A 15902-nucleotide genomic window follows, 5' to 3' on the forward strand; every position below is an offset into this window, starting at 1 on the left:
TCAGACACATTCTACAAACGTGTCTAATGTGAAATATATAAGCATATAAGCAAAACTAGATTTGAGGTCTGTGATGAAAAAGGGCCTCGCGGGAAGGGGGGCCTCGCAAAAAAAAAAAAAAATAATAAAAAAAAAAAAAAAAATAACAAATATTTTTATTTTATTTTTTTATTTTTTATTTTTTGCGAGGCCCCCCTTCCCGCGAGGCCCTGTGCGACCGCACTGCTCGCACACCCCCTGAGGCGGCCCTGAGGGCGGGTGTACCGTGGCTAGGTAGCCTAGCCAGGTAGCATCGATCCTGTGCCTCGGCGGGGCTGGACGGTGTCCCACCCGAAAGCCGATGCTTGAGAGCTAGTCGGCCCGGCGGGTGGCAGTAGAGCTACAGTATACTGCTGCAGGATGGAATTTAGCGGCGGCCAATGTTGTGGCTCAGCTGACTGTTTTCTGTCCACATTAGCGTCGAACGCTATGCTATAGTGGGGCTACTGTTTTTGTTCTGTCTCTCTGCTACGGGAATGTCTGTCTATGCTACAATCTTCCCTCCTCTCAACCATTCATGCTGACGGTCAATTGGTGTCTACTGGGGGAGTAGTGCGGGGGGGGCTTTGTTTACCTTCATGGGTAAATGGGCTTAGGTCTAGGGCTGGTGTGCTCTTGTGAATATTATGAATGAATGCGGGACTGGTTCTCTCTGGTCCGCCTCCCCTTAACGTTGTGTACATGGGCTTGCCCATTCTACAGTATGTTCGTGGTGTTAGTTCATTTATTCATTAACCCCTTCATGGTGCACACCACAGTGGAGGTTGCTGTTTACACCCACCACTGGTGCTCCGTGTTAGCATCAGTCCTTGGCTTTTGACATGTTGAAACAGTGCCCCGCCCGGCCGACGCCATGAGGTGGGTCGGCCCGGCGAGTGGCTGGTGGGCTGCTAAAGCCTGTACCGCCACGGTATGGAATTGGCAGCGATTAGAACTGTGTTCGAATTGCTGTTTTTTTCTATCAACAAATGGTGTCTGGTGGCGGGGCCTTGAGGGCCAGCCGACGTCGACACATCGCGCGAGGTTGTTGACGTTATTAGCTTTGACCCAGCCGCAAGCTATAACCGCTTAGGGCTCCCCTCTCCGCAGAGGATTTTGGTCTTCCGCTGGAGCGCGGGCGGTATTTGTCCTAGGCGCCACACCGCCTCACACCGCGCAGCCAGAAGAAGAGAGAGCACGGCCTCGTCAGCAGCGATGACGAGGCCCTTGACAGGCGGCCATGTTTTCCCCCGCCAGAGGTATCCTGGGCGTTGAATCGACAGGTGTCCACAAGGCCGACAGCCTTGGCGGCCGAGGGATCGGCCATGTTGGATGGGCTCGGTTTGGAATATACAAGCCGTCGCCGTCCTGCCGCGAGCAGCCCGCTCTCCGATCACTCCCTCCCCCAACACCAGCGGAAAAAGGGGGCTCTGATTGTTTCCTTTGGCTGCGGGCCGCGTGCCTTCGTTGAAGCACGGGCGGCCCCACGCTTCGCTTCTCATCGGGACAGGGGCTGACACCCAGTTGATGGCTGAGCCTGGGTCTGTCCGTGAGAATGTTGTGCTGTCAAGCGGCTCCCACACCATAAGCTGTGTTGGTTGAGCCTGGTGTTACGTCTGTCAACTATAGGTGTTGTCAGCAGGGGGGCTCGAAACCTTTTGAGGCACACAGTGCGGGCTTCCCCGGCCTCGCCTTCACCAGGCCAGGTATCATGTTGGTGCCTCCCACTCCCGCGAGATCGGCAGTGGTCTGAAAAGAAGAGGTGCGCGTGATTTAGGTGGTAGTAATATCACTGCAGGGCTACGGTGTGTAGGAACCCATGGGGTCCTCACGCCTTGCATGTCCGGCTGCAGAACAACTCCTCAGCATGTTCTGGAGGGGTGTTCAGTGGGGGGGCTTTTGTCACCTAGATTGATGTCAGCTTCCCCCGTATCAAACCGGCCCTTTCTGTCGGGGTCCCCCCTTGGGTGCGATTGCCTCGTGGGTAGTGTCAGGTTCCGACCCGACTCCACGGAACGCTCTGCTCGCACGGGTCCAGGGTTGGCTACGCACAGCGAGTGGGACCGGGCCGCCTATCTACAGTTCCTTGCGGACCTGCGCCACATGGCGGCGGGTGCGTTGGGAGTGTCATCACATATGGCTACGGCAGTACCATATGTCGAGGTGGATGGAGAGAACGCTGAGGCGGGGACTTGTATTTACACAACTGTCGCTGTTCAGCACCCGGTGTTGTGCCAACGTCTGATGGTTTGGCTGGTGAGAGGGTAAGTCTGGAGAGGATGGACCCTTCTCTGGTTGATACCATCCGGAATGCGCATGCTCCCTCCACTGTCGCGCTTACACGGGCAGATGGCGTATGTTCCAAGAGTGGTGTAAGGCGGGGGGCAGGGACCGGTGTCCTGCCCCGTGGATACTGTCCTTGTTACCTCCAGTCTCTCCTTGATAGACTGTCGGCTTCGACGGTGAGGGTATATGCAGCAGCTATATCCTCTTATCATGAGGGATTTGAGGGTGATGTTTTGTTCAGCCACCCTCTTGTGAAGCGTTTCCTGCTTGGCGCCCGACGCGTTAAGCCGGTAAAACGCTCTTTGGCTCCGAGTTGGGATCTTCAATTGGTCCTCGGTCGGTTGTCCTTGGCCCCGTTTGAGCCTCTTGAGCAAGCGCCGTTGGAACAGCTGTCGTTCAAGACCGCGTTCTTGCTGGCCGTCACCTCCGCTGAACGCGTGGGTGTGCTTTGTGCTCTCTCGGTACGACCAGAGTGCTTGTCTTTCGTTCCGATTGCGGTGCCACTCTGCGGCCTAATCCTGCCTTCGTGCCTAAAAATATCCGGAGTTCCTTCCGCTCCAGGGATATTGTGGTTCAGGCGTTTCATCCACCTCCTCACCTGTCATGTCCGGTCCGTGCTTGGGGATTTACCTCAGCCGTACTCAGGGCCTCAGGGCTACCGATCAGCTTTTTGTCTGTTACGGTGGTTCTCGTGCCGGTAAGGCACTATCGAAACAGCGCCTGTCCCATTGGTTGTGCGAGGGCATTGCCCTCTGCTACACGTTGGCCGGGCTGGATCCCCCTGGGGGCGTCAGGGCGCACTCCACTCGTGGGGTGGCGGCCTCTGCCGCTCTGCTGGGTGGGGTCTCGGTGGAGGACATCTGTGCTGCAGCTTCATGGTCCTCCCCGGGTCCCTTCGTAAGGTTTTACCTCATGGACATGACCGGGGGTTCTGTCTCCCAGGCGGTTCTGAGGTCTGTGGCCTCTCCTGCTTCCCGTCCTTTGGTGGGGTAGCAGGGGTGTGTGGGTATGGGCCACAGTGTGTTGTGTCACACGTGGTTCCGCCTGTGCTGTGTGTTCAAGGGGTTCTAGTTCCCTCTTGTTCGCACTCGGTGGAGTTGACTGCGCCCCCTCTTCATTAGGAAGGATGGGGTGACGGGACTCCCCTTCCCCCTTGATGTGGGCTTACGGGTCCTCAGGGGGTGCATCTGTCGGGCCTCGCGTCCGCTCTACCCCATATCTCGGTATGGCTTAAGAGCGGGACGCAATGCCAGTACAAATATATAACGACAGGTTATGTATATAACCTAGTTATATGAGTACTGGCTAAGCGTCCCGCTCTTAGCGTGCCCTGAGTTCCCTTGGGGAAACTTTTCTTTGAAGTGGTGTGTGTGAGTGGTGGCCATGCCCAGTACTAAGTAGCACGCCACTAGGGGCCGGGCCTGGCAGGTGAGGGGTGTATTTGGTTTTTTCGTTGATGGAGTACAATAGGTACATGAGATGAGGTATATCTCGGTATGGCTTAAGAGCGGGACGCTTAGCCAGTACTCATATAACTAGGTTATATACATAACCTGTCGTTATTTGTGCATAACCACCAGAGCACCTTCACTTTTTTCACTGGAGAGGGAGAGCTTCTCTGTACTTCCCTGAGTTGCATGTGTGATGTCACTAATAGGTCGAACCTATCAGGGTTCAATAATAATTATGTGGTATCCTGACACCTTTAGCCTCAGCACACACAGAAAGCTAAGTAGGTATTGACATGTCTTGAGAGAAAGACTTGGTAAATATCAATGCACGCTTGTTGCTAATTCATATATTTGCATTCACAATGAGGGTAAAGGTGTAGAGATGCTGCTAAGCCATTTTTTGTAGTTTATGCAACAATTTGGTGGATAGCCTCAATATAGATATAGGGTTTAAAATACATCTGGAGGGCATATTTAATGATCAGAGTGGTAGAGAATGTTTCCCTCACAGTGGTTGTATGAAAATGGACCCGAACAGTGAGTTAATGTGACAGTTTTACTGCCATGTAAACTGGCACTCAGACACTCAATACAACAACATTTATCTACCCTGTACAGCCAGGCAGGAGGGATAGCTGAAAGAGAGAGAGAGAGAGAGAGAGAGAGAGAGAGAGAGAGAGAGAGAGAGAGAGAGAGAGAGAGAGAGAGAGAGAGAGAGAGAGAGAGAGAGAGAGGTGGAGAGAGGTGTGTGTGTGTGTGTTAAGGCTGTCCCCAACCCAAACCGTGAATACTTTCGGCAGCCCACTTGTCCTTCCGCGTTGCTCTGATAGGCCGAGCGCGCGCATGCGCATGAGCCGCGACAAGCTCCTCAGAAAGGCAGGAATAATAAGCTCCCCTTAACGCAATTTATACAAATGGAAGTATTGATTTCGCCGTAACGAATCATTAAAAAAATATACCGTTAACTGGAATATGTTGTGCCTTTACACATATGTTGGATTATGTAATTGGTTTGTCATGACCAATTTTTTTCGAGTCGGACGAATAATAAAAAAAACTAAAAAGAAAAAAAAATCTAACCATTTTTTTTATTTTTTTTTATAATATCCTCAAACTAAATCCTCAATTTGAATAAAGTGATTAATCTGATTAAATTAGTATATATATATATATATATATATATATATATATATATATATATATATATATATTTTTTTTTTATCAACTTTCTTTAATGAATATAACTCTTTATCTGCAACTGTGAAGAAAAAAATTGGTTTAAACAGAATGAATAGACACATAAAGCGTGTGTGTGTGTGTGTGTGTGGTGTCTCACATGCAGTGTTTAAGAGTGTAACTCTCGATGAGAGTATTATCATCTTCACTATAAAAGCTAGACTGCAGGTTTTACCAACTAAGCTGAATCTTTCCATCTGGCTTCCATGGCCATGTGCTTACTTACTTACTTACTTACTTACTTACTTACTTACTTACTTACTTACTTACTTACTTACTTACTTACTTACTTACTTACTTACTTACTTACTTACTTACTTACTTACTTACTTACTTACTTACTTACTTACTTACTTACTTACTTACTTACTTATGCTTTTTACCCCGTTTGGGGCATAGGCCGTCAACAAGGGTTCTCCAAGCATCCCGATCCTGAGCCAACCGTCAAATGTATATACTTTTTTTTCTGGACTCTTTTCGTATCACAAACAGTACTGTATTTGCAAATCTGGTATGTCATAAATGTATAGATGTAGCAGTACTGTCTATCTGTATGTCATGTATGTCATATATGTTACGATGAATTGAAAATGGGGGACCCTGATGTAAACAAGACGAAAGTCTTTCTCTGGTCTGCATCCCCTTAACAATTGTATGTATTGAGTTGTACTGTACTGTACCCATTCTGCAATCTGTTAATACAGTTTTCATTCCTCTCAAGCTGGCCCCAGGTGTGTCCCATCTTATTGGCATCATCTTCCAAGTCTCTGCGCCAGGTGTTCCGTGGTCGGCCTCTCTTTCTTTTCCCTTGGGGGTTCCACCTGAGAGATTGTCTTGTGATGCTCAGGGATGGTTTACGGAGTGTATGGCCAATCCATCTCCAACGCCGTTGGAGAATCTCTTTCTCTGCTGGCTGTTGTTGTGTTCGTTGCCACAGGTCTTTGTTGCTGATGGTGTTAGGCCAGCGAATCTGGAGGATTCGGCGCAGACAGGTGTTTAGGAAAACTTGTAGTTTATTGGTTGTGGTGACAGTGGTCCTCCAGGTCTCAGCGCCATAGAGTAGGACTGACTTCACATTGGTGTTAAAGATCCTGATCTTGGTTGTGATGGAAATGTCTCTTGAGCTCCAGATGTTTTTTAGTTGAAGAAAGGCTCCTCTGGCCTTGCCAATCCTGGCTCTCACATCAGCATCTGTTCCACCTTGCTTATTAACCATGCTGCCCAGGTAGGTGAAGTTGTCTACCTCTTCCAACGCTTCTCCTTCCAGAATGATGGGTGATGTGTTGTCAGCATTGATTCTCATGACCTTGCTCTTCCCTCTGTGGATGTTAAGCCCAAGCCGAGTAGAGTTGTCAGCGATGGTACTTGTCTTTTCCTGGCCATGTGCAGATCACTGAAACCATGTTGCACATCCGACCTAAATGGTTGCCATGCTTAGTTTCTTTATTATTTGTCATACAGAAATACAGAATACTTTGCATGAAATGTTTCTTTCTGTTTCGCTCCTGAGAGTGTGCTAGATAATAATAAGATAGTATAAATAAGTATAATAAGTAAATAATAGAAAGTCAAGAAGTCAAGTAAACACAAGTGTAAACAACAATTGTTCAGTATACCTCTATATACAGTATACATCTGGTACAAAAATGGTGAGGTATAGTGGTGCCACCGTTGTGGTGGTGAGGTGCAATAAGGAATGAGAGATGTGCAGTTCCCTTACCAATAATATAAATATAAAGTGTAAAGTGTGATAAAGTGGGTGCTACAGTGTGTTGTTTATTTAAAGTGAGTGTGTGTGTTGTGGGTGTGTTGCTGGCCTGTTATTGTTCATTGTTCAATCATTGTTCATTGAGCAATCATTGTTCATTGAGCATCCTGCTTACAGGGGCCTTACATTTGTAGGCACGACAGAATTGTGGACTTGATATAGAAAGATATTGGATCTAGTCTTGGGTCCTCTACATCAGGGGTTCCCAAACTCTTCAGGCCGCGACCCCCAAATAACGCTGTCAGAGAGCCGCGACTCCCACTATTATAGGAGGTAATTTTTTTTTTATAAAAATTATCATTTTTTTATTTATTTTTTTTATAAATGGAAATGTATGGTTGAAACATGCAAACGTTCAAACGCACACACACTAATAAGCATTGGAGGCTTTTAACCATGCACATTTTCAAAAGCACACACACTAATAAGCATTGGAGGCTTTTAACCAGGGCCAGACTGGGGAAATCATTCAGGCCAGGAAATATAGTGCAAAATATAGCCCCAGTCAAGCCACTTTTTAAGCAGGGGGTCTGGGGGTCCCCCACCAGGAATTTTTTTGTTACAAAGACAATATTTTTAATTTGTACCCTTTAAATGCCAGTGTTTTTGATGGCATCACAAATTATTGTAAAAAAAGAGGCTAGCATATGTATGATTAGCAACAACACTGATTTTGATGGATTTTCAGTTTTTTTGTAATGTCAGATTGAAAAAAATACAATCTTTTATTCAACTTCAGCCCTGATCATAACACCACATATTCATTTTATAATTGTAACCCTTTAAATGCCAGTGTGTGTGATGGCATATATTTGCAATATATCAAATGCAAAGTATATTTTTCTGGGGGGGATTATTACAGGCTAGCATGTGTCAATGATTAGCAACAACAGTTTTTTGTAAGGGTCCCGTCTCCACCAATCACATGCGGCTCCCTTTGTGTGTGTGTGTGAGAGCAAGAGAGAGAGAGAGAGAGAGAGAGAGAGAGAGAGAGAGAGAGAGAGAGAGAGAGAGAGAGATAGTTCTCCAACTTGTGTGAGTTGCAGTGATCTCCTGGTTGTTCCCCACCTAGGTTATCTAACTATCGCGCTGCTGCAACTAGAAACACTGGCCTGGCCTGCTTCTACTGTAAGTTCAGTGGCCTGACTGCATAAAAAGGAAACGTTTTTTTAATTTTGTTTTATCATCTGGCGACCCTCCCACGGCGGCTTGCAACCCCCACTTTGGGAACCCCTGCTCTACATCACTGTACAAGCACTGTACTTAAGCCCAGCATGTTTGGCCTGTGTGATAATGATTCAGAGGTGTTCTGTAACATCTCAGCCAACACCTCTGACGTTGTGGTGATTAATGAGAGTAGTAGAGAGGTGTTTATTCTAGAGGTTGGCTGTACCTTCGACCACAGCCTGGAGGAAGCCTTTTTAACCAAGTTGCTGAAATATCAGCAGTTCAAGCTGAACATCTCACAACTAGGCTACAAGTGTCAACTTTTAGTTTTCATTTTTGGCAGCCTGGGTCATGTTCACAAGCTGGTGGTTAGGGGCATTCAGATGGCCCACATCTCCAAGAGAAAGGCTAAACAGTTAGCAAGGTATTGCTCTATATCTGCTATTATTGGTAGCCGCTCTATTTGGAGACGGCGTTGCTTTTTGTACCCAGATATAGTTTTATGGAAATGCTATATCTGTTTTTGAAACATCATCTGTGTCAATATTGTATGTGTACGATGAATGCTGCACAGTCACAAACGTAATTGAATAACTCACAATGAGCTGTTAGTGTTTATGTCCTTAACACTTTGAGTGCCAGCGATGAGATTTCTCGTTAGTTCATGCCAACCGTTGAGTGCCAGCCGACGAGAGATCTCGTTTTTAATCGTTTCTTTTTTTATTAGCGATTTCCATTCATATTTCATCAATCTAGCCCCCGTTACCACTGCAAACTCTCTCTGAGCTCCATTGGGAAAATACCGCCCCCTATCGTCGCTCCCTGTGGTACTGCACCCCTTTGGATTGGATTGAATGAAACGCATGAAGAAAAAAAAATCCACATTTTACTTCTCAGGCATGTATATACTCGAGCCGATCGGATTCATTGTGGACCATCAGAACAGCGTGGAATCGGTGTTTCGACCACCCAGCATTGGATCAATAAACGCGATCGATATTTGGAATGGCGATCAGGAATTGGAATAATCTTTTTGGAGAACATCTGATCTGAGGTAAGGAATCTATTTTTACCAGTCTTGGGATAATCAGAGCTTTTTTCACAGAGATATCAACGTGGGCCCTATGTGTGTGTGTGTGCGTGTGTGTGTGTGTGCTGATCAGGAAATGGATAATCGTTTTTTCAGCCCGCTTCTATAGCGTGCATAAGTACACATATACTATCGATAATCTAGCGTTTATTTGAAAACTATTCATAAATAGGCCGAAAAATGACAACGTTTTTTGTGTATTCCAGTATATTCCAGTAAAGGGGCGATTATCACAGAATCTTCTGAAATGTTCTGGAACTTTCATAAAACGAGCGTTTTTCAAAATGGTATAAAACGGAAATGAACCGATAAAAAAACAATCCGTTTCGACAATGTTGACTGCAAACAAGTTATTGATAAGCGACGGCCATATTATACACATAGCCATAATTTAAGATATAGTTTATGCGTTCGCAAATATGAGAGCTCTATCATTGAAGTGGGTGGTGGCACGCAACGGGGTTCCGGGGCACCGGACCCGTGGCACGGAAAGTGTTAATGTACTCTGTATTTATGTGGACATAAATAAAGCATCTAAAATGTGATTGTATGAACATGTGTAGGTGTGACTGTGTGTGTGTGTGTGCGTGTGTGTGTGTGTGTGTGTGTGTGTGTGTGTGTGTGTGTGTGTGTGTGTGTGTGTGTGTGTGTGTGTGTGTGTGTGTGTGTGTGTGTGTGTGTGTGTGTGTGTGTGACTGTGTGTGTGTGACTGTGTGTGTGTGTGTGTGTGTGTGTGACTGTGTGTGTGAGATTGTGTGTACATGTGTGCAGGGGTGTAAAGTACTTGAGTAATTGTACTTCGTTACAATACTTAAGTACTGTTTTTGGGGATTTGTACTTTACTCAAGTATTATTAGGTTTGTATATTTGTACTTTTACTCAATTACATTTCAGAGAAAAAAAACATACTTTTTACTCCTTACATTTAAAATGCAGACCTACAAAGTACAAAGTACAAATCTCGCAGGTCCAACCATTTTAATTAGTATATTTGTTTATCTGGCTGAACTAACGGTAACGTTATTAATCCTGCGGCCGCGCTTTATTTAAAAACAGCCAATATTTGTTTCTCTGGCCGAACTAACGTTAACGTTATTAATCCTGCGGCCGCTCTTTATTTAAAAACAGCCAATCAAATTCCCATCAATGGAAAATGTATCCGCCCATACCCATGCTGATTGGTCCTTGTGCAAGACTAGAAAGCGGGGATCTTTGATTAAACACCTGCTATCAGAAGAATAGACAGTCAGAGTGACAAGCTACAGAAGATGGCCACAAACAATAGTACGAGTGATGAAGAGGACGAAATGAAACATTTAATTTCCCGGGAATAAAAAAAAGTTTTAACTTTAACTTTTTTGTACTTAAGTACATTTAAAAGTAGAAACTTTTTTACTTTTACTCAAGTGTGTTTTTAGCCAGATACTCTGACTTTTACTTGAGTACGATTTTGAGAAGGTACCCATACTTTCGTTTCACTTTCTGGGTACTTTTTACACCCCTGCATGTGTGTATATATGACTGTATGTGATTGTGTGTGGTGCTTGTGTGTGTGTGTGTGTGTGTGTGTGTGTGTGTGTGTGTGTGTGTGTCTGATGATTATATACTATTGACACACGCCTGAGCAGAAATCCTCTAAGCAGAGGGAGGGCAGCGACTGTGTCTGAATTTGTTCAATTAACTTCACTTGTGTTTCTATTTCCAGGTGGATCAATGGAAGCCTCTTTAGCCCGGAGGCCATTTTGGAGTGAAGGCAAAATTAACCCCTGAAGTGTGAGCTTGATTAAAAATCTAATAAAATCACAGCCGTGAAACACAAGCATAGCTCTGAAGACCAAACAGACCAAACCAACAAGAAGAGAATCACTCAACGTTGGAGACAAGAAAGAAAAGAAACAAAAAAAAACACAACAAAACATTATTTCATTCCTCCCCGGTGCGTGTGGTTAACACACTGCTCCTCCTCTCTGGAAAGACAGCGAGACAAAAACAACTTTTAGATGTTGACTGTGTGACCAAAATGCCCCCCTCCCTTTCTTAACAAGTATCAGTTAAGAAACATTGAATGCTGGGTAATAAACCACCAGAGATGGAAAGTAACTAATTACAATTTCTCTAGTTGCTTGTAATTGAGTAATCCCCCCTCCCCCCTTTTTTCAGTAATGCAACCTTTTTGTACTTTTAAAAGTCTGTACATTTACTTCTACTGAAGTATTTGGTAAGAATTGACTCCCACTAATAGTAATAAGTACAATGAGATGAGTCATTTACAGTGAAATAGTTATTCTGGACATTAACTTAATGTAAATAATACAAGCGTTTGGTTTTCTTTTTCTTCAGTTTTTATTAATAAGTGACCATCTCCAAACCTTGGGTTGATAGTGACCCATCGGAATATTTGAAAGTTAAATTTGGCATCAAAACAATTAATTACATCATGTTTTTGAACATTTGGAACATGCACAAAAATCTCTTGTGATTTTCCTCCAAGTATTTAGCTTTTCACATCAGCCCCAAAGTTAATTCCATCCTGGCCAGAGAGCGACAGCCTCAATGAACGAATAACTTGATTACATTCAGAGACATGGTGACATTTCAGACTCTCAAAACCCTGATCAATTAACTCTCATCAATTGAATCTAGCCTTTGACTGATTTCTTGATGCATTTTTTCATATAGCACTTTTATCCAAAGCACTTTAGAATTTGTTCCTCACATTTTACCCATTCACTCACACATTCACACACCGACGGCAGGGCAACCATGCAAGATGCTAACCTGCTCATTGGGAGCAGTTAGGGGTTAAGTGTCTTGCTCAAGGGAGGAGCGGGAATCAAACCGGGAACCTCCAGATTACCAGACTACTGCTCTACCTCCAAGCAAATGTTGGCCATTTCTTGACGTCGAACCAAAAGGAAAAATAAAGATACAAAGACAAACCAAACTGCAATTGACCAACCAGACATGGCAGACAACGCAAGTTCCAGAATCGACACCCCCACCAACATCTCCCTGAACTTGGGCGATCTGGTGTCCGAATCCCTGGAGTACAAGACCGTCTCCGTGTTCCTGGTGCTGCTGGTGTGCAGTGCGGGCATCGTGGGGAACATCATGGTGGTGCTGGTGGTGCTCACCACGCGCCACATGAGGACGCCCACAAACTGCTACCTGGTCAGCCTGGCCATAGCTGATCTGACGGTGCTGGTGGCGGCCGGTCTGCCCAACGTCTCCGACAGTCTGATGGGCACGTGGGTGTTTGGACATGCTGGGTGCCTGGGAATCACCTACCTCCAATACCTGGGCATCAACGTGTCGTCCTGTTCCATCACAGCGTTCACCGTAGAGAGGTGAGTGGCTGACGGCCTGCCTGGGCCTGTATACAGTATACAGTAGAGTGACCATATTGTGATTTATAGACACTCTGCCTCCAGCCTCAAGATACTTAAATGATACTCGAAGTTTACGCAAATATGCCTTATAATTGTAAAATATTTAAAGTATGCCTCCTTTGTATGGATAGAAAATTATTATTTCTATTATTTTATATAACAAAATAACATATCTCTATAACCAAAGTTACTTAACATGCTTTATTATGCCTAAAGTAATGTCTCTGACAAATCTCAATGGTATGAAAAAAGAAAAAAAATCAACCTATAACAAAATAATAGCTCTTTTCAAGTCTTACTGGACAAAATAAATAACAAAAGAAATATGAAACCACTTATCAAGCGGGCAGAAAAGTGGAATTTTTTTTACTTGAACTTGATGACTGCATACTTTTTTTGCAAACCAAAACAACATACTTTATACTTATAGCACATGCATGAGCCTGGTCTCTTTTTTATTTTTTTTTAAACTTAATTTTTTTTATTAAACATTTATAGACAAACAACACGACATATACAATAACCTCAACAACACTATTAAACAGACATAAATAATAAAGAAAAAATTGAATACCCAAAAGACGAAAAATAAAAAATACTGACTTAAGCAAATAAAACATAAAACAGTTGTCCCGAGCCTGGTCTCTTTTGAAAGATGACATTCTGAAGTTTCTGATTCCAGAAAGAGAAATCACTTTTAGTGCTAACGTAATAGAGTAACGTAGGTCTGAACTTGAGTTGAAGAAAAACTTGTTACTCAAGTTTTTCTGTAGTAGTTAGTAGTCCAGAGGTAGTATTTCCCCAGAAGGTGGTATGGCTTCAGACGGATCCATAGCCTGAAGCCTTATGTAGTACATATCCAAATTTCATAAAGATCCATTCAGAAATGAGTGATTAGGAGTGATTTTGGTAAAGTGTGTACAAAAGAAAAACTGAGTTTTCTCATAGACTTCAATTCATTCGGCTGTTTTTCTCTTCCTGCTTTTGCTCGTTCGTTTTTTGTTTTTGTTTTTTAGATTCATACATCCCCATGTGGTGTTATATTTCATATGGCTTTACGCTCTGCTCTATTGGAATTGTCCCTTTAATCATATGATATCAGGAAAACTTTCAACCACATGCATGCACCTACACCTGCCTGGCCACGCCCACATCCGCTCACATATAAGCGGGGCCATAGCCATACTACCAGCTCCTTCCCTACTTTCACCACCTGGAAGTACGTGCAGGGCACCTCTTTAGATCAGTGATAAAACCTGTTTTTTACACAAACGAGGTTACCGGCTGTGGTTGGCGTGCAGGATGTAAAGCTATTACACTACAGGTGTATGTGCTTTCATTTAGCACACTATACAACTGGTGTCACGGCTCTGCCTTTTTTATTGCGTCGTATCAGGGGTGAGGTGGTTGAGGGGGGTGGACAAATACCCCCCCCCCCCGGATATAGTTATATCCTTTACGAAACTGATTGGCCGAGAGGTTGTGCCTTTCTACCTATCAGTCTCCCTGTCGAAGGTGTTCTCTCTCTCGTCACAGGGAGGGGGGGGGGGATTTCCCTGTCTCCCACACCAAATTAAGATAGTGGGACACGGGATTTCCCCAGCCATTGAAGACGTCACAGGCGCGTTTTCTTATTGGCCAAGAGACATGTCCGTGAGTTACAGGGCCTGTGCTACCGACCGCTGTCATTTCGAAAGGATAGATGATGCGATGCAGTCGAGACTGTTGGTCCTTCTGCTCTGCTCTCTAACAGTAGTGTATATTGGGCCGTTTTGTCTACTTAGTCCAATCTGTTACATGAACCTTTTTCAATTGTTTTACTCACGTTGAGGTCTCTCTGGGAAAACCGCTGTCTTCCCCTCTTACATAAAGAGCAGAATTGATACGGTTTTTATTCCCAGGCTCGTCGTATAAGAGCCTGTGTCTGTGTCTCTAGTACCGGCTTCCTGCTGCTCGTCCCAGACAGTGGAGAGAAACATTGTGGGGCTCTTTCTTGTTAGAAATTCGCCGTCACTGTTCTCGGGTTCTTTACGAGCATACACGCTGTTTCATAAATCAGCGTTTGGTCTTACGAGACCGATAGAGAAATATCCCCGGCCATTGAAAACGTCACAGGCGCGTTTTCTTATTGGCCAAGAGACATGTCCGTGAGTTACAGGGCCTGTGCTACAGACCGCTGTCATTGTAGGGGATAGATGATGCGATGCAGTCGAGACTGTTGGTCCTTCTGCTCTGCTCTCTAACTGTTGTGAAGGGCCAGATTAAACTGAGAATCTACCTTTATTGTTTGATATACTTTGTATATTATTTATATATATACACGGAATATCCCTTTACCTGCGTTCAAACCAGAGTAATATTCGCTCTCCTATTGGACAGCGCCCCCAGGCGCCAGCGCGCAAGCCCCCAACGGCATGTTCAAAGACAAGTTCAGGCATGTCAGAACATGCCCGGAGTCAGCGTATTGATACCAGACAAAGACTGCGGTTTGGGACTAGATATTCACTTGAGTATAAATACAGCGCAAGGTGCGCACACCAGTAGTTCAGCCTCGTTCAGTACCTTACCCACCTTCACCACGAGTCAACGTGCAGTGAAGTGAGCAACCTTGCGTCTAACAGAGCATTGAGAACCACGTGCGAATAGAATAGTAAAAGTGTCAGAGTTTAATGAAGTAACGTCGAGTTCGACCTAATCTAATGTGAAGTAAATAGTCGTTCATTTATTGTATATCGTGCGGCCACAGTTTGTTCGTGTGTAGCATTACCCAGCGGTTCGTCGTGTCTTTAGCTAATGTACTTAGCCAGGGTGTGTGGCCTAAATACGTCGCCCACACCCGAGGAGTCCTAGGCTGAGAACCGTTGGACATGTACACAGGAGAATCGGCGTCGGCGATTGCAGAACCATTACTGGTTGGATTATATTGATTTGGAACGTGGTACCCGGAGAAGAGCATCGTTGATTTCCACTGTCGTTTGGGATTCAACCTCGTGAGGATTACAACTCGGGCCGGCCTCGTGGACGGAGGCTGGCTAGCTGTCATCAATGCTATCTAGCATTTGGATTACAATTATTACTTTGCTGCTGATCAAGGGAGTTTACAAGGACCGACTCCTGTACCTGGAGTCTCTTTATTCCTCATTGAATCAGACGGAGTACCCGAACATTCCTCTACCCTCCAGGCCTTACACCCCCGGAGGGAACCCATTGTCTCCAGGCGGTACCAGTGTTGCCCTATCTAGTTGCTACTATACGACAGGTGGTGTCAACTTAGACCCATCGTAGGATTCCTGCTATTCTTAGTGACTCATGCTATTGACTGACTTTACGCATATTCTTCGCCATACAAGCGCGACCCTAATTCTCATTCTGTAACCTAATGTTGCCTAATAATAATAAATTACCCTCAAATACTATTTCTTTGTCAATGCCGTGTTCTTGTGGGTGTTCACCATCTATATTTGATGTACTGTCTGGCCAGTAATTAAAGTACATAA

At 44.8% G+C, this 15902-nt stretch overlaps 1 protein-coding gene across 1 annotated transcript in view; it reads left to right on the forward strand.

Moving 5' to 3' along the window:
- Positions 1-11980: 11980 nt before the first annotated feature.
- The window catches only part of trhr2 (thyrotropin releasing hormone receptor 2), a gene marked incomplete at both ends in the record, with an annotated part of 285037 nt that continues 281115 nt past the window's right edge, over positions 11981-15902 (forward strand). The window contains one exon of the mRNA XM_084335209.1: positions 11981-12363. Coding sequence (XP_084191335.1) covers positions 11981-12363 — 383 coding nt within the window. The remainder of the gene's footprint in view (positions 12364-15902) is intronic.

Source organism: Notolepis coatsorum (genome assembly GCF_963971535.1).
Source record: "Notolepis coatsorum genome assembly, chromosome: 18".
NCBI lineage: Eukaryota > Metazoa > Chordata > Actinopteri > Aulopiformes > Paralepididae > Notolepis > Notolepis coatsorum.